This window comes from Cololabis saira, chromosome 23, assembly GCF_033807715.1.
Source record: "Cololabis saira isolate AMF1-May2022 chromosome 23, fColSai1.1, whole genome shotgun sequence".
Classification (NCBI taxonomy): Eukaryota; Metazoa; Chordata; class Actinopteri; order Beloniformes; family Belonidae; genus Cololabis; species Cololabis saira.
Genome location: NC_084609.1, coordinates 31,377,958 through 31,398,849, shown reverse-complemented (window position 1 = coordinate 31,398,849; position 20,892 = coordinate 31,377,958). Strand labels below are relative to the sequence as shown.

The window sequence follows — 20,892 nt, the reverse complement described above, 5'->3', positions numbered from 1 at the left end:
GGTCTGGACCGTTTAGCACAGGGGTCGGCAACCCGCGGCTCTTTAGTGCCGCCCTAGTGGCTCCTGGAGCTTTTTCAAAAATGTTTGACTTTTTTTTTCCTTTTTTCTTTTTTCTTCTTTCTTTTTCTCTTTTTTCCTTCTTTTTCTTCTTTTTTTGCTTTTTTTCTTCTTTTTTCCTTTTTTTTCTTTTTTTCGTTTTCCTTTTTAATTTCGACATTTCCACTTTTTTCCCAACATTTCCACTTTTTTCTCAACATTTCCACTTTTTTCCTCAACATTTCCACTTTTTTCTCGAGATTCTACTTCAACATTAATCTCGACATTTTGACTTTTTTTCTCTCGACATTTCGACTTTTTTCTCAACATTTCGACTTTTTTCTCGACATTTCACCTTTCGCCATTTGCCTTCATTCTAAGGCTTATACAAGACTTTTCATTTTTTGCGGCTCCAGACATATTTGTTTTTTGTGTTTTTGGTCCAATATGGCTCTAAAACATTTTGGGTTGCCGACCCCTGGTTTAGAAGAATCTCCTCCAGGATTCTGTCCAGCAGCTGGAGCTCAGGAGAAGTGGGTGAAGGAGGAAGGGGAGCCTGCCAGGATGTCAGCAAACATATAGCAGACATCCACACAGGCAGGTGGAAGCAGCAGTAGGATGATCAGAGGGGGGACTGCAGGTCAGTAGCAGCTCCTGAAGCTCTGGCCTGCAAACACGCACAGAAGAGAAAAGGAGGGAGGGGCAGACCAGTACAACAAACTACAAGAACGATGGACAACAATGATGGCTATGGGATACTTATAATAAATAAAAAATGGAAGAGGAGAAGAGAAGAAGAGTGAGAGGCACCACCCAGTGGATTATGTCGGTGTCTCCCAGCAGCAGAGGCCTATAGCAGCGTATCTACCACGAAGCTATGTTTTCCTTGCCACTGTTTGGCTTAAGGCTTTTCTCCCACTAGGGGAGTTTTTACCTGCCATTGTTTATGTAACAATTGCTCGGGGTTTATGTTTATGTTCTGGGTCTCTGGAAAGCGTCTAGAGACAACTTTTGTTGTATTAGACGCTATACAAATAAAATTGAATTGAATTGAATTGGAAGCCATCGCAACATCCTCTAATCCCTTCCTAAGATGCTCTGGACCAAGAATGATAACCTCTGTTTTATCTGAATTTAGAAAGCAAAAGATTTCCAGACATCCAGTCCTTGATGTCCCTAAGACATGCCTGAAGTTTAACTAACGGTTCTGTTTCATCCGGCTTCATAGACAAATAGAGCTGCGTATCATCAGCATAGCAAATTAAAATGTATGCCGTAGTTCTGGATTATACTTCCCAATGGCTGCATGCATAAACAGTTCTGGAAAGAGGAACGATCCAGAATTCCTGCTGGGCAGAGAGTGAGCAGCTCTAATCCAGAGATCCTGGAAGATCTCAATGAAGACACTTTACCTGGCTGGTAATTCCAAGGTTCCCTGCTGTGTTTAATGTTTGTGTTCAATGAAGACACGATGAGTTTGAGTCTTGTCACCTTAACCCCGCCATGTTTGTCTCCAGCCTGGTTCCTGGTTGATTTCCAGCTTGTTTCCTGGTTTGTTTCTGGCCTGGTTCCTGGTTGATTTCCAGCCTGATTCCTGGCTGATTTGCGGGCTGGTTCCCGGCTGATTTCCAGCCTGGTTCCCGGCTGATTTTCAGCTTGGTTCCCGGCTGATTTGCGGCCTGGATCCCGGCTGATTTCCGGCCTGGTTCCCGGCTGATTTCCGGCCTGGTTCCCGGTTGATTTCCAGCCTGGTTCCTGGCTGATTTGCGGCCTGGTTCCTCACCTTTCCCATCTCTTTGTTCCAGGACCTCCTTGGAGACCAGGGCCTGCAGAGATGTGACGGAGGTAAGTTTCCTGCTCAGACTCAATCCCGCTCACCTCCTCCTCATCCTGCATCTGTGCTGCCGCTCTTTTCTGTGTTGGTTCCTCCGTCAGTCGGAGCCGTGAATGGAGTCGTAGCTGTTCTCTGTTAGCGGTTGTTTTGTGTGGTTCTAATGTCGCTTATCAAGTGGAAGTATTGAGTAGGGGAACAGCAGGTCACACGATTAAGGGCGGAGACGTTAGGATCACCGTGGGGGGGGGGGGATCTGGGTCGCTGTATGTTTCTCCTGACTGCTGTTTCCTTTGATCACTGTGATTTCTTTGAGTGGTTCATGTTCTAATTTTATCAACGTACTTTGTTTGTTAATAAAAGTCTTGTTGGGCCGTCAGACAACCAGGCCCAACCATGCGTTTAGACACCGGGTTCAATGTGCATATTACTAATTTCTGACAGTGTGTTAAAAATGTCTTTCCAAAAACCAGCCAAAGATGGGCAACTCCAAAACATATGTAGGTGATTTGCAGGGGACTGGGCACATCTTAGACATTTAGGGTCCACATCTTTGTAAATTTTAGACTATAGTCATCCTGGTCCAATGGGCCCTATGAATAAGTTTGCATTGGATGAGATCATGCTAGCACAGATGGAGGTGTGCACTTTTTTAAGTGCCTCTTCCCATAGTTTATCAGATCAACAACAAGGTGTTAAAAATGGCGGGGGTGGTGCAGTCTGGAACTGGAAATGCGTTGCTACCAAGCAAACCAATCACAGCCCTCTCGGTCTGCGTTGGGTCTGCGTCGCCTCAACGCGTAGTTACGTTTTTTGGCTTTAGGCTACGAAGAGACTCCCGCGTAGCCGCGTATTATATGGTGTAGGCTCTGCGTTGGTTTAACGCAGAACCATAATTCAGCCTCGAGCGTGCGTGGATGCCGACAGAGCGGAGCAGGGCCGTGTTGGTGGTCAGAGGGGGGCAGTGATGCTCTGTCTGTCTCTCTCTGCCCTGCAGCCCCCCCGACCCACCCCGCCCGATGCTTGAGGAAGCACCGCACCCGGACCTCAAGCCCCCTCCTATACTCCTACCCCAATGACATAGTGTTTGATTTTGAGCCCGAGCCGGTTTTCCGAGGTAGTTAGGCCTCTGTGTTGCCATGAACCCCCCCCCCCCACCCCACAAACACACCCGCCCCCCCGTCATCACTCATCCAACGTGTGTCCTCCCACTCTCTGTCCTCTCTGTCTCCATGTCCTCACATGCTAGCTCTGCCGCTGGAGGTCTCTGCTTAAACTGTCCCCCTCTGAAGTTCATAAACGTAGCCTACTGTGAGGTTAGTTGGAGATGAAGAAGAGAGAAAAGATCTGGGCCCGTCCCATCGCTATTTTGACTCTACTGGTGGCGCTTTTACCCTAGTACCTACTCAGCCCGACCCTTGTTTATTTTCAATACCCAGATCAGAAGTAGGAGGTTGGAGAGAGGCCGCCGTGACGTATTTGATTGTGCAACACAAACGAAGAAGTAATGGCACCAAAGACGGAGAACATGGACGAGTTGATAGATTTTCTGGGTGCAAGGGCAGGTTTTCTGGGTTGAGGGCAGGTTTTCTGGATACAAGGGCAGGTTTTCTGGATACAAGGGCAGGTTTTCTGGATACAAGGGCAGTTTTTCTGGGTTAAGGGCAGGTTTTCTGGGTTGGTTTTCTGGGTTGAGGGAAGGTTTTCTGGGTTCAGGGCAGGTTTTCTGGATTGAGGGCAGGTTTTCTGGGTTGAGGGCAGGTTTTCTGGGTTGAGGGCAGGTTTTCTGGGTTGGGGGCAGGTTTTCTGGGTTGAGGGCAGGTTTTCTGGATTGAGGGCAGGTTTTCTGGATACAAGGGCAGGTTTTCTGGGTTGAGGGCAGGTTTTCTGGATACAAGGGCAGGTTTTCTGGGTCGAGGGCAGGTTTTCTGGATACATGGGGCAGGTTTTCTGAGTTGAGGGCAGGTTTTCTGGATACAAGGGCAGGTTTTCTGGGTTGAGGGCAGGTTTTCTGGATACAAGGGCAGGTTGTCTGGGTTGAGGGCAGGTTTTCTGGATACAAGGGCAGGTTTTCTGGATACAAGGGCAGGTTTTCTGGATACAAGGGCAGGTTTTCTGGATACAAGGGCAGGTTTTCTGGGTTGAGGGCAGGTTTTCTGGATACAAGGGCAGGTTTTCTGGGTTGAGGGCAGGTTTTCTGGATACAAGGGCAGGTTTTCTGGATACAAGGGCAGGTTTTCTGGGTTGAGGGCAGGTTTTCTGAGTTGAGGGCAGGTTTTCTGGATACAAGGGCAGGTTTTCTGGATACAAGGGCAGGTTTTCTGGGTTGAGGGAAGGTTTTCTGGATACAAGGGCAGGTTTTCTGGATACAAGGGCAGGTTTTCTGGGTTGAGGGCAGGTTTTCTGGATTGAGGGCAGTTTTTCTGGGTTGAGGGCAGGTTTTCTGGGTTGAGGGCAGGTTTTCTGAGTTGAGGGCAGGTTGTTCTGGGTTGAGGGTAGTTATTCTGGGTTGAGGGCAGGTTTTCTGGGTTGAGGGCAGGTTTTCTGGATTGAGGGTAGTTTTTCTGGGTTGAGGGCAGGTTTTCTGGATTGAGGGCAGGGTTTCTGAGTACAGGGCAGGTTGTTCTGGGTTGAGGGTAGTTATTCTGGGTTGAGGGCAGGTTTTCTGGGTTGAGGGCAGGTTTTCTGGGTTGAGGGCAGGTTTTCTGGATAGAAGGGCAGGTTTTCTAGGTTGAGGGCAGTTTTCTGGGCTGAGGGCAGGTTTTCTGGGTTGAGGGCAGTTTTTCTGGGCTGAGGGCCGGTTTTCTGGGTTAAGGGCAGTTTCTGGGTTGAGGGCAGTTTTTCTGGTTGCGAGGGCAGGTTTCCGGGTTGAGGGCAGGTTTTTTGGATACAAGGGCAGGTTTTCTGGGTTGAGGGCAGTTTTCTGGGTTGAGGGCAGTTTTTCTGGGTTGAGGGCAGGTTTTCTGGATACAAGGGCAGGTTTTCTGGGTTGAGGGAAGGTTTTCTGGATACAAGGGCAGGTTTTCTGGATACAAGGGCAGGTTTTCTGGGTTGAGGGCAGGTTTTCTGGATTGAGGGCAGTTTTTCTGGGTTGAGGGCAGGTTTTCTGGGTTGAGGGCAGGTTTTCTGAGTTGAGGGCAGGTTGTTCTGGGTTGAGGGTAGTTATTCTGGGTTGAGGGCAGGTTTTCTGGGTTGAGGGCAGGTTTTCTGGATTGAGGGTAGTTTTTCTGGGTTGAGGGCAGGTTTTCTGGATTGAGGGCAGGGTTTCTGAGTACAGGGCAGGTTGTTCTGGGTTGAGGGTAGTTATTCTGGGTTGAGGGCAGGTTTTCTGGGTTGAGGGCAGGTTTTCTGGGTTGAGGGCAGGTTTTCTGGATAGAAGGGCAGGTTTTCTAGGTTGAGGGCAGTTTTCTGGGCTGAGGGCAGGTTTTCTGGGTTGAGGGCAGTTTTTCTGGGCTGAGGGCCGGTTTTCTGGGTTAAGGGCAGTTTCTGGGTTGAGGGCAGTTTTTCTGGTTGCGAGGGCAGGTTTCCGGGTTGAGGGCAGGTTTTTTGGATACAAGGGCAGGTTTTCTGGGTTGAGGGCAGTTTTCTGGGTTGAGGGCAGTTTTTCTGGGTTGAGGGCAGGTTTTCTGGATTGAGGGCAGGTTTTCTGGGTTGAGAGCAGGTTTTCTAGGTTGAGGGCAGGTTTTCTGGATACAAGGGCAGGTTTTCTGGGTTGAGGGCAGTTTTTCTGGGTTGAGGGCAGGTTTTCTGGATAGTAGAGCAGATATTAGGGAGACTAGCATGGAAACAGTTTTTCATTTATCCGAAAATCGAAAGTTTGTGGAAACAAAGTTTTCTTAACAGTCTGTTCAGGTAAAAAGTGAGATCCACTGATGTTGTGGTTCAGTTTTCTTCAATCACAAGCTGCCATCCAACCCCCACCCCACCCCACCCACCACTGCATGTGACCGAACCCAACCGCATCAACAGAACCGCCCCTGCTCAGACCTCCCCCTTCTCCTCTCACCTCCCTCTTCACCCTCATCACTTCTTCACTTCTCCTGCCCCTCCAGGCTCCACGACCGGCCTATCAGCAACGCCTCCCGCGTCCCTACCGGGCTCACTGACCAGCGTCAAGGTTCCGCAGAAGTCGCCGTGCCCCCAGAGGGAGCGCAAGTCCTCGTCCTCGTCCGAGGACCGCAACAAGATGGTGAGGCCCGGGCCGGGGCTGGAGGGGTTGTGGGGAGCAGAGCCGGCCCGGTCCTGGTCTGGGGCTGGAGGGGTTGTGGGGAGCAGAGCCGGCCAAAGGCAGGAGCCAACTAAGCGGCTGCTTAGGGCCCCGTGGCCACTGGGGGGCGCCCAAGAGTAAAAAATAAAATAAAATTATTTTTTTTACGTGTGAGTGATGATTCATACATTATCAAAGGTATATTATTGTACAAAACACAATAACTAATATTATTACTCAAACAACTACAACATAAGCAACTGATTTTTTTTTGCTTGTAATGAGAAGATAAATCTTGTTCCACTGGCAGATTTTTCTACTTATTTCAAGTGAAAATTTACTTGAAACAGGTGAAAATTGTCAAATAAGTTATTTTTCTGGTAATAACTCGTTTTAACTTGTTTTAAGTGTAATGAGATTTTTTGACTAAAAATGAGACATTTTAACTAGAAATAAGACCAATATTCCTGGTGAGATTTAGAGTTTTTTCAGTGTGCTGACTGGTGTCCTGTTGAACAGAAAACTCTGGGGAGGAGGGACTCCAGCGACGACTGGGAGATCCCCGAGGGCCAGATCACGCTGGGGCAGAGGATAGGATCCGGGTCCTTCGGAACCGTCTACAAGGGGAAGTGGCACGGTAAGCTCCCAGGGCTCCAGACTAACTTTTTTCACTAGGAGCACAGTAGCCCCTAACTGAAAATTTTTAGGGGCACAATCAGAAATTTTAGGAGCGCACATCGTTTATCGACACGCTAACCAAATTTTTACATTTCTACTACATTTCAGTGTATTAGTAATACGTATTTCATAATAGATTAATGAATTCAGGGATTAAAGCAAAAAAAATATTTTTGACTGAAAAATGTTTTTAGGCCAGTTCATATTCCCCCTCCATCTATGCGCTGCACCACACTTTAAGAATGGCCCCTTTTTTGCCGTGCGGTCGTTTCCCAAAGGTTTCAAGTAAAAAAGTTAAATGCTGTATTAGCCCTTCTGTTTTCTGTTTTTTATCACCATTTGATTCGATCCGATATTAATGTGGGTTAGTGTTATTAAAAATGTTTTTTGAGCTGTTGCCTGAATTATACGACTGTAAAATAACTAGTGAAATAATAATTTCACAATAATTATTGTGAAATAACTAAAAAATAAATAACTCAAATGGGTCTTTCAATATCCATTTAAAGTGCAAAAAAGAAGGAAATATCAATAGCTCATGCAGTAAACAAATAATTTTAGCTTGTCTAATTTATTCTGTCACCAGACACACAGTTTGCCATGAAGCATCAGGGATTTTTCAGGTATGTCATGACAAACTGTGTGTCCAATAACAGAAGAAACCAAACAAGCTATGAACTTCATTGAACTTGTATAACATTTTGAAATTTAAGCTGAAATATCCAAAACACTGAACACTGGTTTTGCACGGGGGGGGGGGTGTGTATGTGTGTGTATGAGTGTGTATGTGTGTGTATGAGTGTGTATGAGTGTGTATGAGTGTGTATGAGTGTGTCCTTGTCCGTGTGTAACGTGCCTGGCGATTCAATGATCTGCAAGTTTTGCCCGCACACAGTTGACTGGACACGAAAAGATACGTGCGAAAAACGATCATGTACTTTAACGGCGACGTCTGTAGGTGTAATAATCATAATTTTGTATTACAGTACGACGCGCTCTCCTCACGTGGAGCGCGTGAGCGGGGTCTGTTTCTTAACGCAGCTGGCTGTCTGTGTGAGCGGAGATTAACGCACATGGCAGCTTAAACACAGGCTAAAACAGCAAGTTTTCCAGCATTAACAGTGCTGCTCAGCCCGCCGTCTGTACGGAATAAACTTTGGTTCTGTATTTTCTGAGCTGGTTTCTCCGGCGGCCGCTTCCCCATGTTTGTTTTGTCCACGAGCGCAGCGGGGGCGGGCGGGGGAAAGAAGCGCAGTGTCCCCGGCTCTTAGTGACCCTTTTTCAGCATTTTTTCAAAAGAAAACTTAATTTAGTTCGAGTTTTAAAAACCAGCGCTTTGTTAACGCTACCGCTGCTCTTTGACGTCGTGTTCATTGTTTGATAGTTTCACACCACACGCATGTGTGAATTAAATGACGTGACTGCTGGTCCCCCAGTCTCTGACAATTCAGTCTTCCCTGAGGGACGGTGCGAACCCGCCCTCCTCTGTTTCTGATTGGATAATACCAAGGCTCTGGCAGCTTTATTGGTTTACAACAGCGTCAGTTTAATGTCCAACATGATTTAATTGGATAGTCTAACGGCTGATTTATGGTCCGCGTTACACCAACGCAGAGCCTACGGCGTTGGTGTAACACTGGCAAATTTACTGGTCGCACGTGTGCGAGTGGACATGAAATTCAGTCGCACATACTCAAATTTTGGTCGCAAAATGCGAGCATTTGGTCGCAGTCTGGAGCCCTGGCTCCCAGCTGGGTTTCAACCCCACCCTGTCACATACCAGACTGCATGGAAACGGAGTTTACTGCTGCTGAATGCAGGCGTTGTGACGTAGAATTGTCAAATTGGTTTAATTCACCATACGAATTGTTACAGATTACTTTTGTAATACTGTATTTGACCCGGTCTTTGTATGCTCTAGTCTCATATCTGCTTTAGAAGACAAGGACGCTACAGAGCGAGTCAGGATGCAGCAGCATTAAGAAGAGCAGAGAAATACACGCCAGTCACAATCTGTCCTACTGTACTTATTGTATTTCTTTTTCATAATCATTTTTCATTTTCTCCCGTTCAAATCCAATTAATCGGGTCACGCTGGGGCGGGGCTGATCTCCGCAATTTGAAGCCTTGTATAATAATAATAATAATAATAAAAAAAAGGTTGCTACTTCGTGGATTTCACTTATCACGGATTCTTTTTGGAAAGTAACCCCCACTAAAAACCAGGGATTACTGTATTCCAAATTTTGTAAAATACCGCCTTTGTTTTCATAGCAGGTTTATTCAGGCCCCGTTTACACGGAGCAAAAACGGTGGTGTTTTCATGCGTTTTGGCCGTTTGTTTACTCGAAAACGAAGCTCAAAGTCTCCAAAAACCATAATTCCTGAAAACTCCGGCCAAAGTGGAGATTTTCAAAAACTCCGTCTTCACGTTTGCTTGTAAACGGAGGGAAACAGACATTTAGGCTTCAGAACGTCACATTATGAGACAGAAACGTCACCAGCGTCATGAGTGCCACCTGTGTTTACAATTTGTTTGTAACCGTCAATATTTTCTTGTATTTGACTTGTTTTATATTCTAAAGTCACACTTAAAAGTAACTCCACTTCTCTGTCACTCCGAACCAAAGACTCTGGTTCATCTTGGAAGTAACTGGAAGTTACTTGTGTCATTTGTTGATGTTTTTTTCCAGGATTCTGATTGGCTAGCATGACTTTATCTTCTCATTACACTGCCCCCTGTAGGTTTGGCTGCTCATAGCACCTTAACAGATATTTATATATATCTTTATTTAAACTCGAAAATCATTACAATGACGTCGAGCAATACAAAAGTAAAAACAAAAAAAAACTAAGACAAAAACAGAACAACAAAAGAGCAGTCAATTAAACAAATATGAAGTTACAATTAATAAATAATGTAACAATAAAATCAATTAAAATAGATACAAACAGTGCTTAAAAGATTTAAGATCAGGGATTTAAAATGACCAAAAGTTACTAGTGAATTAATTTTTAGAGTGCTTTGTAATGAGTTCCAGGTGGATGGTGCAGAAAAGCAAAAAAAGAGATTTTTCAAAACGTAGAGGGGGAAATATCCGTTTTTGTAAATACCCGGCTATGTGTAAACGTGGACTCAAACACGTGTGTCGTTGCTGAATTAATTCTCACCTCAAGTCAGCGATGTCCCTCCTGAAGGGTTGATGTGTGTGGGTGGCTCCTCGTGTCTGACGCGTCTCTGCTGTGTTTCTCCACCTCTGCAGGAGACGTGGCGGTGAAGATGCTGAACGTCACGGCTCCGACACCTCAACAGCTCCAGGCCTTCAAGAACGAAGTGGGAGTGCTCAGGTGACTGGCCGAGGCGAGCTGGGACACATGCAGGTATGGGAAGGCTGGCGGGCTGTGGTTGAACCGGGTCCCTGCTGTGTTTGCTGCAGGAAAACGCGCCACGTCAACATCCTGCTGTTCATGGGCTACACCACCAAGCCCCAGCTGGCCATCGTGACCCAGTGGTGCGAGGGCTCCAGCCTCTACCACCACCTGCACATCATCGAGACCAAGTTTGAGATGATCAAGCTGATCGACATCGCCCGCCAGACGGCCCAGGGGATGGAGTAAGTCGCCACGCTCACCAAAATGTTTTTGAGAGAGGGGGAGGGCTAGTGGGGGCAGAGCCACTCCCATTCCACCAGGGAGATTGTGACTGGAGCAGCGGGCCAAGCTGCTCTGTCAGGTCAGATTATAGAATCAACAATTGTATTGAAAGAAAGGAAACAGACAGACTCCAGTAATTTTCCGTCTGCCGTTAAGTCTCTGGTTCCTCAATGGCGACTCCAAACAGAAGAATTTGTGATCAATTCCCGCCAAGCAGAGCTTCCAACTTCTCCAAGGTCTTCTCCATCTTGCCAATGAGCTCAAAGACCACCGCCAGCCTGCATCTTCGGCTGCCAACATGTTTCGGCCTTTGCCCTGATGAAGGCCAGATAGGCCCAAACATGTTGGCAGCCGTCTTTGAATAAATGCTTTTTTATCTTTTTAATCCACCTCGCGATTCATTTTTTTTTTTTTTTATCACGATTAATCACGTTGTCCATAGTTAACTTGCATATTAATCGCACTTTTATTCACACATTTTTTTGCTGTTCTAAATTACCTAAAAAAGGTATTTTTTAATGTTTTTAATACTGATAACAACATGAGAAAGGGCAAATATGCTGCTTTATGCAAATGTTTATTCAACTTTCCACAAAAAAAGCTTCTGACCTGAATGTAACATTCCTTCATGAATACAAACACAATGTAATCCCCAACTTTACACTTGCGCTGCATCGGCGGTGTTTGGATGCAAGTGAGACTCGACGTATTTCGATGGTAATTCATTTCAAATCGACAGTAAATAACTTTAGTCTTGTCCATCTGGCATCTTTTTGAAAGTGAACTAGCCGTTCAAAAGTCCCTTTTCATTCTCCATCTTTCAGTTCACCAAACTTTTCCTCAAACTACGGGTGCCGTCGACGGCCAGAACTTATAGAATGCACTTTTTTTTTTATCCTGCATGTTAATCGCACGTTTAAAATATAAAAATTAAATATATATATATATAAATTAAAATATATTATATTATATTATATATATATATATATATATATATATATATATATATATATAAAGTAAACACTTATCCAGTCCTACCCCTGAATCTGACACACATTCTTACATAAAACAAGAGTTTCAATAAGCTTACTTACAACACACATACCTACTTTAATAACTATTCAATACAGTGATATAATACTCAATTATATCGAGATATAAATATAGTCAAAATCAAGGAAAACAAAAGGAAACCAAACAAAGGCCCAGCATTTAGTTGTGCTACTATGTATGTATGTACTAATTGAAGTAATTATAATGTATAGTATTACATTATCATTACTTTACTGTAATACTACAATATAATAGAGAACAATAGACAGCAATGATATAACAATATACTTGATTAACTATATAAGAGTAGATATGCTATATACTGGTTCATATATTTACCTCCAATTATATACATAAAACAATTATAAATCTATATATATCGACATATCTACATATAACTATAAATCAATATACATTAACAGAGATATAGATACACAAATACTGTACGTATAATACAACTCAATATATCCATATACATACCTACGGTAAATATATCTATCTAACTCTCTGCTCTCTGTCCTCAGCTACCTGCACGCCAAGTCCATCATCCACAGAGACCTGAAGAGCAACAGTATCCTCTTTATTTATTTATTTATTTATTTTTAATCTTTTATTTGGAAAAGCCTTGATTTCACAGATGCAGATTTACATAGCGTCAAAATCCCTTCAAGTAAGTTAACATAACATTGACATTTTGTAGAACTTCTGATGTCCAGTTTACCTCCTGGCTCTTCCCAGAATTTTCTTTGTAAAATATTTACATGGAACATGGAAAGCTTCTCATCTCAAATATTATACAGAAAATTACACACAAAACAGAATGAATGAAAGATCGTGCTGTAGATTATATCAATATGTCATATTACACTAAAAATGAGACATTTTAACTAGAAATAAGACAAATATTCCTGGTAAGATTTAGAGTTTTTGCAGTGATTTGATCTGCTGATGGTGGATCTCGTCTTTGCGAGCAGCGCCAGGCTTTCTAGCGTCTCCAGGTCCGGCTGTGTTTCCTTGACCCGGTCCCTCCCAGATATTTTCCTCCATGAGGATCTGACGGTGAAGATCGGGGACTTTGGTCTGGCGACGGTCAAGTCCCGCTGGAGCGGCTCGCACCAGTTTGAGCAGCTGTCTGGCTCCATACTGTGGATGGTGAGTGATGTCCAGGAGCTTTTACACGTCCCTCTGTTAGACTCTGATCAATCATCAGCTTAATGGCAGCAACTTATGGCGCTTTTCCACTAACACCTACTCGGCTCATCTCAGCTCAGCTCAACTTAGTCTAGTTTCTTTTCCATAACAATCCAGCACCAGATCAGAAGTAGGAGGTTGGAGTGAAGCTGCTGTGACGTATTTGATTGTGTATCTAAAGGAAGAAGACAACAACACTAAAGATGTAGAACCTGGAGGAGATGATAGATGTGCTGCTGGATCTGTGACTTGTGTTTGATATCAAGTTAAAAAATGAGAGAGAGAGAGAGAAGCTTCAAGCGGCGACGCTGCTGAAAAGTCATCTGGAGCCGTGAGCAGCTATGAAGAGACAGAGCTCCTGGTGGATCTGGTCGTTCCTTATCTCCGTCTAGATCCCTTTTTAATTCTCTCCTCAGCACCAGGTTTAGGAACATCTGACCCTCAGAGTTGGATCATGAAACAGACTTTTGCTGCCGTTGCTGGTTGAATAAAATGAACCAGAATCCGTCAGAGTCTCTTTCTCTGATTTCCTCCTCCTGACTCAGACGTCTGACTCCAACCCCCCGACCAATCGGTGGCCTGTAGTGTGATGATGTCAGATACAGCCGACTCAGCAGCTTAGAACCTCGGCAGAATAGAAACAGAAAAGTATCTACTCAGCATATTAGACCCCTGGTGGGAAAGAACCAAACCGAGTGGAGGAGAGTAGGTACTAGTGGAAAAGTGCCATTAGTAGTGTGACGATAACGGAACGTTTCCACGCTGCCAGTGCATGTGTGCATGTACGGGTGTGTGTGCATTGTTTTCACATTGAAACACTCTAACGTCAGTCTGGACGGTAAAACCTGCAGCCTAGAGGTGGGTTTCCTAGAGCTCAGGGGATTCTGACACTGTCAGTGTGTGTGTGCGTGTGCGTGTGCGTGTGCGTGTGCGTGTGCGTGTGCGTGTGCGTGTGCGTGTGCGTGTGTGTGTGTGTGTGTGTGTGTCATCAGGCTCCAGAGGTGATCCGGTTGCAGGACAAGAACCCCTACAGCTTCCAGTCAGACGTGTACGCCTTCGGCATCGTTCTGTACGAGCTCATGTCCGGAGCTCTGCCCTACTCCAACATCAACAACAGAGACCAGGTGAGGCTCCGGGGTGGGCCCGGGGGCCCAAGTGGCTCTAAGCCGGCCTGGCGGGGAGCCCAGCTGCAAACCGCTGCAGCCGTGTCCATGCCATCGCCGTCCACCTTAACCATCCTCAACCCTTCTGGAAGTACCGTATCGGCCCGAATATCAGACGACCCTGATTATAAGACCTTCTTTTTCAAGACTCAAGTTTGAAAAAAGACTTTTTGAACACCAAATTCAATTTCTATACAGAAAATAATGACATTACATCTGAAACAAATGATTATAACAATATATTGGAGAGAAAAAGCCTGTTATTTTGCCTCATTCAAATCATCATCTTGAAGTTTGCATCATAACTTCTCCTCAGCTGCCGGTTTACCTGCCGATCTTCCACCCACTTTTCTCTAGATCAGGGGTCACCAATCCTGGTCCTCGAGGGCCGGTGTCCCTGCAGGTTTTAGATGTTTCACTGCTTCATTGCACCGTGATAAAAGTGACTGTGTCGTTAAGAGAATTGTGCAGACCTCAATGACAAGCTGATGACGATGATTAATTAGAATCAGGTGTGTTAAAGCAGAGAAAACTCTAAAACATGCAGGACACCTGCCCTCGAGGACCAGTGTTGGTGACCCCTGCTGTAGATTGTCGCTACGTTTCTCCATTTTCTGTTATCTCTTCTCTTATTTTCTTATTTTCTTTCTTACCGCTATTTTTACCTTTCTTATTCGTGCTACCGCTATTTTTATTTATTTTATTCTTCATGACAGGATATTCGCTTTGTACGGAGGAGTATTAGGGCCATGCAGAAGAAAAAATATTTGAGACGGGAAGATTTTTTTTTTATTGTGCACTTTGAGAAAAAAGTTGAAATGTCGAGATTAATGTTGAAATACAATTTCAAGAAAAAGTCGAAATTTCGCACTTTTTTCTCAACGTTTCAACTTTATTCACGAAATTTTGACTTTCTTCTCGACATTTCTCGACTTTTTTCTCGAAGTGTATAATGAAAAAAAAATCTTCCTCCTCTAAAATATTATTTTATTATTTTTCTCCTGCCTGGTCCTAATACTCTTCCCTAGCTTTGTCCTGGGGCGTTAAGTTCAGCATTGGCTTTAAAGATATCTGGCGCCATCTAGCGTTGTGACTGGGTATAATGTCTAGACCCCGGATGTAAGACAACCCCCACTTTTTCAATCTTATTTCAATGCAAAAAACACCGTCTTATATTCGGACCAATACGGTAATTAACATGGATTTACCATCTTTTGCTATCTGACCTCCCAGAAATGTGTCACAGTTGTGAAATACACATATGGATGATGTTTGTAGGATTGTAGGATGAAACATGCAGCATCAGAGTAACTCCTGTCCTGTTCCAGAAGGTCCAGCTGTGTTAGCTCCACCGTGTGCTCCTCTAACGCCCGCTCTCGTCCCCAGATCATCTTCATGGTGGGCCGGGGCTACCTGTCCCCCGACCTCAGCAAGGTGCGCAGCAACTGCCCCAAGGCCATGAAGAGGCTGATGGCTGAGTGCCTGAAGAAGAAGAGAGAGGAGCGGCCGCTGTTCCCCCAGGTGAGGCCTTGGAGACGCCTGATTGGCTGAGTTAAGGACAGGTGGACTGAGACACGTCTCGTCGTTTAAGAGCGTCTGCTCTTCGGGAAGACGAAAGAGAAAAGTTGATTTCAAAATGCAGAAACTTCCTGATCAACAGCAGTTGACTGTTGCTGATTTCGATAGTCAACGGTGGGGTGTCCCCCTGGTCGGGTGTCCCCCTGGTCGGGTGTCCCCCTGGTGGGGTGTCCCCCTGGTCGGGTGTCCCCCTGGTGGGGTGTCCCCCTGGTCGGGTGTCCCCCTGGTGGGGTGTCCCCCTGGTCGGGTGTCCCCCTGGTGGGGCGCTGAGATTTTTTGACTAAAAATTTGACATTTTAACTAGAAATAAGACAAATATTCCTGGTAAGATTTGGAGTTTTGCAGTGAACCTCCTGATGACGGACCCGGCCTGTTCCAGCGCTGGTTTGTTCCTCTTTAGGGCTGAAACGATTCCTCGAATAATTCGAGTAATTCGATTACAAAAAATGATCGAGGGATTTTCTCTGCCTCGAGGAATTGTTTAATTTTGCAGCTCAAAGCATCATATTACGCCCGGACTACATTTAATGCGGCACAACGCACACGTAAAAGGTAGAAGAAAGAGACGGCGGGTATGTTTGGTTTTAGTAATATCATGCTCAGGCAATGAGTCTGCAACGGCCCAGACGGGAGACACATGTAGCTCAGTGCTTAACTTTTATTTTTAATCCACTCTATAATCTTCTGGTCCGTTCTCCTATATGTTCCCCCTCTAAGGCCAAAATTATTGTTCTGCGTTAAATCGACGCAGAGCCTACGCCGTAGCCTACGGCGTAGGCTCTGCGTTGGTGTAACGCGGAACCATAAATCAGCCTTCACCCGGTACATACATAGGTTCCTCTAAACATCTGTCCCTGCTACAGTTTTAACTAAAAGAAAATGTGCTCCAATACAGCAGGTCTCATCATTTTATTTTGAACACTGCCAAAACTGAAAATCTTATACTTTAACTTAAAACTTAACTAGCACTTAAAATGTGCTTGACACAAATGAAAGTTCAATTGAAACACGTGGGAAAACACCTAACCTTTAAGTGATGTGTGTTATCAGGTGTAATGGTATTTTTAGGTTAGAAATAAGAACATGTCTTGGTAAGATCCTTAGTTTTTTGAGTGAAGGCAGTGAATTTGGTCAACTGGTGTAAGTTCAGGGTTTTTAAATGCACAGCCATGAACCTACTGTATTATATAATTTAGTCTTAGTGACTCAATTAACATCTAACATCTTATGTATATTTATAATCGTTCTTTAACTAAACAAAAATATGTTTTATCCGATTACTCGATTACCGTAATCGATGGAATTTTCAGTGGAATACTCGATTACTAAAATATTCGACAGCTGCAGCCCTATTCCTCTTCAACTCTGAACTGACTCTGAACCCGTTTCCTTCCTCAGATCTTGGCGTCCATTGAGCTGCTGGCTCGCTCATTACCCAAAATCCACCGCAGCGCCTCGGAGCCTTCGCTAAACCGGGCCGGCTTTCAGACGGAAGACTTCAGCCTGTACGCCTGCGCCTCACCCAAGACCCCCATCCAGGCTGGCTACGGTGAGCTCACCGACCCGGCCACACTTAGACCCGGTTCAGGCCTAAAGGAACTGATCACAGGAGAAACCGACCAAGGGACATGTAGCTGACAGAAACCAAGGGTCTGGCTTTTATTGGAGATTCTATGTATTAATCCAACTCTGGGTCCAGAATGTGTCAAATCAACATAAAAGTTATTCACAACATGAAGTCACAGTCCAGCTGGGAACCAGATCAGAACCAGATTCAGCTAAACCAGGGGTCGGCAACCCAAAATGTTGAAAGAGCCATATTGGACCAAAAACACAAAAAACAAATATGTCTGGAGCCGCAAAAAATGAAAAGTCTTGTATAAGCCTTAGAATGAAGGCAAATGGCGAAAGGCGAAATGTCGAGAAAAAAGTCTAAATGTTGAGAAAAAAGTCAAAGTGTCGAGATTAATGTTGAAATACAATCTCAAGAAAAAAGTCGAAATGTCGAGAAAAAAATTTGAAATGTTGAGAAAAAAGTCAAAATGTTGAGAAAAAAGTCAAAATGTTGAGAAAAAAGACGAAATGTCAAGAAAAAAGCCGAAATGTCGAGAAAAAAGTCAAAATGTCAAGAAAAAAGCCGAAAGGTCGGGAAAAGTCGAAATGTCGAGAAAAAAGTCGAAATGTCGAGAAAAAAGTCGAAATGTCGAGAAAAAAGTCAAAATGTCAAGAAAAAAGCCGAAAGGTCGGGAAAAGTCGAAATGTCGAGAAAAAAGTCGAAATGTTGAGAAAAAAGACGAAATATCGAGATTGATGTTGAAGTACAATTTCGAGAAAAGTCGAAATGTTGAGAAAAAAGTTGAAATGTCGAGAAAAAAGTCGAAATGTCGAGAAAAAATTCAAAATGTCAAGAAAAAAGCCGAAAGGTTGAGAAAAGTCGAAATGTCGAGAAAAAAGTCGAAATATCGAGATTGATGTTGAAGTACAATTTCGAGAAAGTCGAAATGTTGAGAAAAAAGTCGAAATGTCGAAAAAAAGAAGAAAAAAGAGAAAAAAAGGTCAAACATTTTTGAAAAAGCTCCAGGGAGCCACCAGGGCGGCGCTAAAGAGCTCTGGAGCCGCAGGTTGCCGACTCCTGAGCTAAATCCTAGGGGCATTAGTGGTCCAGGCCAACAGCAATGAGAGAACGGTTCTGCTCAGCTGCTCAGCCTTATCAAAGAGGAAAGTTTGAAGTCTTATCTTAAATGTAGAGAGGGTGTCTGGTTCCTGTTAGCTGGTTCCACCAGAACCGGGGCAATAGAACCGAAGGCTCCGGCTCCAATTCTACCTTTGGAAACTCCAGCAACCACGAGAGACCAGAGCTCTAGTGTTCTAGAACGGGTGAAGGTTGTGACGCGGCAGACCTGTCAGATTCAGCCTGTTCACTCATTGTTTCTGTCTTCTTGCTCTTCCAGGGGAGTTCTCTGCATTTAAGTAGCCGCAGCACATCCCACCATCCATCCCGCGTCACTTCTCAGATGTCTCATGCCCCTGCGGTGGATTCATTCATTATTGATTTAAAAGAAGAAAAAAAAAAGGAAAGAATGGATAAAGGTCTGAAAGAATGTGCCGTGATCTTCCTCCATCTCCCTGAAGAGGGCGCTCTCGCCGGGGTCCTCAGCAACTCACCGACCAGCAGCCCAACGGCCACGGCCACCAAACCCAACCGGGATAAATAAGGAAGAAAAAACCGCAGCGGATCAGAGAGACGGCGAAGAGGAAAAGACATGTGAGAGACTCCGTGGAAGGACCCGTCTGCCGGAGGGATGAGATAAAGGCGTGTGGAGGCGCCGCGCGCTCAGCCGGCCAATAAACTGCTCTCTGAGGAGCAGGAAGGTGGGGCCTGCGGTTGCTGCGGGAACGCCAGACATCGTAGAGGAAGTTGCTCCGCTGGGGTTCGTCCCGGCGGAAACAAGACTCCAAAGCTGTAATGTCCCCGTCTTTTCTGCAGCCGAGATCCTGCTCCTGGTTGCTCTGCAGACTTGATTTTTGTCCGTTGTCAGCTCAGCAGACAAGAATACTGTGTTTGCCTCGTTTTGTTTTTTTTTTGCCTCCAGCAAGTTCTCCGTGTACAGATGAGCTTTGGTCCGTGAAAAATTCCCCCGATGACCAGAATCCATAATTGTCAGTTCTGCTTGCAGAACGGATTGTCTTGTTTTAGCTCCAGGTGGAGGTGTTTCCACCGCCCGGGAGCCTCCCCCTTGCCCTGGAGCCTCCCCCTTGCCCGGGAGCCTCCCCCTAGCCCGGGAGCATCCCCCTTGCCCGGGAGCATCCCCCTTGCCCGGGAGCCTCCCCCTTGCCCGGGAGCCTCCCCCTTGCCCGGGAGCCTCCCCCTTGCCCGGGAGCCTCCCCCTTGCCCGGGAGCCTCCCCCTTGCCCGGGAGCCTCCCCCTTGCCCGGGAGCATCCCCCTTGCCCGGGAGCCTCCCCCTGCCTGGGAGCCACCCTTTGCCCGGGACTCTCGCCCTGCCCGGGAGCCTCCCCCTTCCCGGGAGCCTCCCCCCGCCCGGGAGCCTCCCCCCGCCCGGGAGCATCCCTCTGCCCGGGAGCATCCCCCTGCCCGTGAGCATCCCCCTGCCCGGGAGCATCCCCCTTGCCCAGGAGCATCCCCCTTGCCCAGGAGCATCCCCCTTGCCCAGGAGCATCCCCCTTGCCCGGAAGCCTCCCCCTGCCTGGGAGCCACCCTTTGCCCGGGACTCTCGCCCTGCCCGGGAGCCTCCCCCTGCCCGGGAGAGTCCCCTTGCCCGGGAGCATCCCCTTGCCCGGGAGCATCCCCCTGCCCGGGAGCCTCCCCTTGCCCAGGAGCCTCCACCTACCTGGGAGCCTCCCCCTGCCCGGGATTCTCCCCCTGCCCGGGAGCCTCCCCTTGCCCGGGAGCCTCCCCTTGCCCGGGAGAGTCCCCTTGCCCGGGAGCCTCCCCCTGCTGCTGCTGCTCTGTCGTTGCACTCGCTCGCGCAGGAAGGGAGCGGGCGTGTCCCCTGCTGATGTACCCGGGACATCTGAGGTGAAGTCTTGTCCCATTCCAGCGCGTCGGGCGCTAGAAGCTGTTCATGTTTCCTTGTTATGGTTGTTTGCCTTCTTCTGTCCAGGCAGGCCTGCAGATATCTACTTATTTATGTGAATGTCTGGTGTTTTATTTAAAAGGATCTTTCCGTTGACACGTGTCAGTCTTTGCACTCTGAAGAAGGATCAAAGTGAAGGAGCCGCTTGCTTTCTGTTGATTGGCTGATTCTCCCGGCGGAGCTGCTCGGGTCCAGCATCACGACCCTGGCTGTTCTGCTCTCTCCGCTGACCTTTACTCCGACCCCCGGTCCCGGAGAATTCCTGTGTTTCAGGCCTGCGACACACGGAGGACGGAAACCCTCGTAGAGCTGGATGCCGAGTTCTGAGTTCCAGCGCTTGTTCTGTCCCGTTCTTCTTGCAAACGTGTCTTAAACTCGCAGGAATCTTCTGTTGTTTGATTACACTGCGAAAACTCAAAATCTTAACAAGAATATTTGTCTTATTTCTAATTAGAATGTCTCATTTTTAGTCAAAAAAAATCTCATTACACTTAAAACAAGACTCATCACTGGAAAAAAACAACAATTTTCACCTGTTTCAAGTAGATTTTCACTTAAAATAAGTAGAAAAATCTGCATGTTGAACAAGATTTTTTTGCTTGTAATGAGAAGATAAATCTTGTCCCACTGGCAGATTTTCCTACTCAAGTGAAAATTTACTAGAAACAGGTGAAAATTGTCAAATAAGTTATTTATCTGGTAATGAGTCTTGTTTTAAGTGTAATGAGATTTTTTGACTAAAATTGAGACATTTTAACTAGAAATAAGACAAATATTCCTGGTAAGACTTTGAGTTTTTGCAGTGTACAGTGAGGAGGTGATGTCGCGCTCCGGTCAGTACCGTCCGGCCCCCCGGGGACGTGGGGGGGGTCTCCCCACGTCTCCGGCCAGAGGCCTGGCCGCCC

General features: G+C 46.0%; 1 protein-coding gene across 3 annotated transcripts in view; it reads left to right on the top strand.

Moving 5' to 3' along the window:
* braf (B-Raf proto-oncogene, serine/threonine kinase) overlaps window positions 1-19,183 on the top strand; it is a 47,758-nt gene extending 28,575 nt beyond the window's left edge. For 2 of the 3 annotated variants that reach the window (XM_061714092.1, XM_061714091.1), the window contains exons 9-19: window positions 1,842-1,881; window positions 5,920-6,056; window positions 6,594-6,711; window positions 10,016-10,100; window positions 10,190-10,366; window positions 11,984-12,030; window positions 12,493-12,611; window positions 13,643-13,774; window positions 15,200-15,334; window positions 16,790-16,940; window positions 18,343-19,183. In XM_061714092.1, the coding sequence (XP_061570076.1) occupies window positions 1,842-1,881; window positions 5,920-6,056; window positions 6,594-6,711; window positions 10,016-10,100; window positions 10,190-10,366; window positions 11,984-12,030; window positions 12,493-12,611; window positions 13,643-13,774; window positions 15,200-15,334; window positions 16,790-16,940; window positions 18,343-18,365 (1,164 nt within the window). In that variant the 3' untranslated portion in view covers window positions 18,366-19,183. Of the gene's footprint in view, window positions 1-1,841; window positions 1,882-2,864; window positions 2,985-5,919; window positions 6,057-6,593; window positions 6,712-10,015; window positions 10,101-10,189; window positions 10,367-11,983; window positions 12,031-12,492; window positions 12,612-13,642; window positions 13,775-15,199; window positions 15,335-16,789; window positions 16,941-18,342 lie in introns of all 3 variants that reach the window. The other variant, XM_061714093.1, reaches the window with a different exon arrangement.
* The last annotated feature ends 1,709 nt before the right edge of the window (window positions 19,184-20,892 follow it).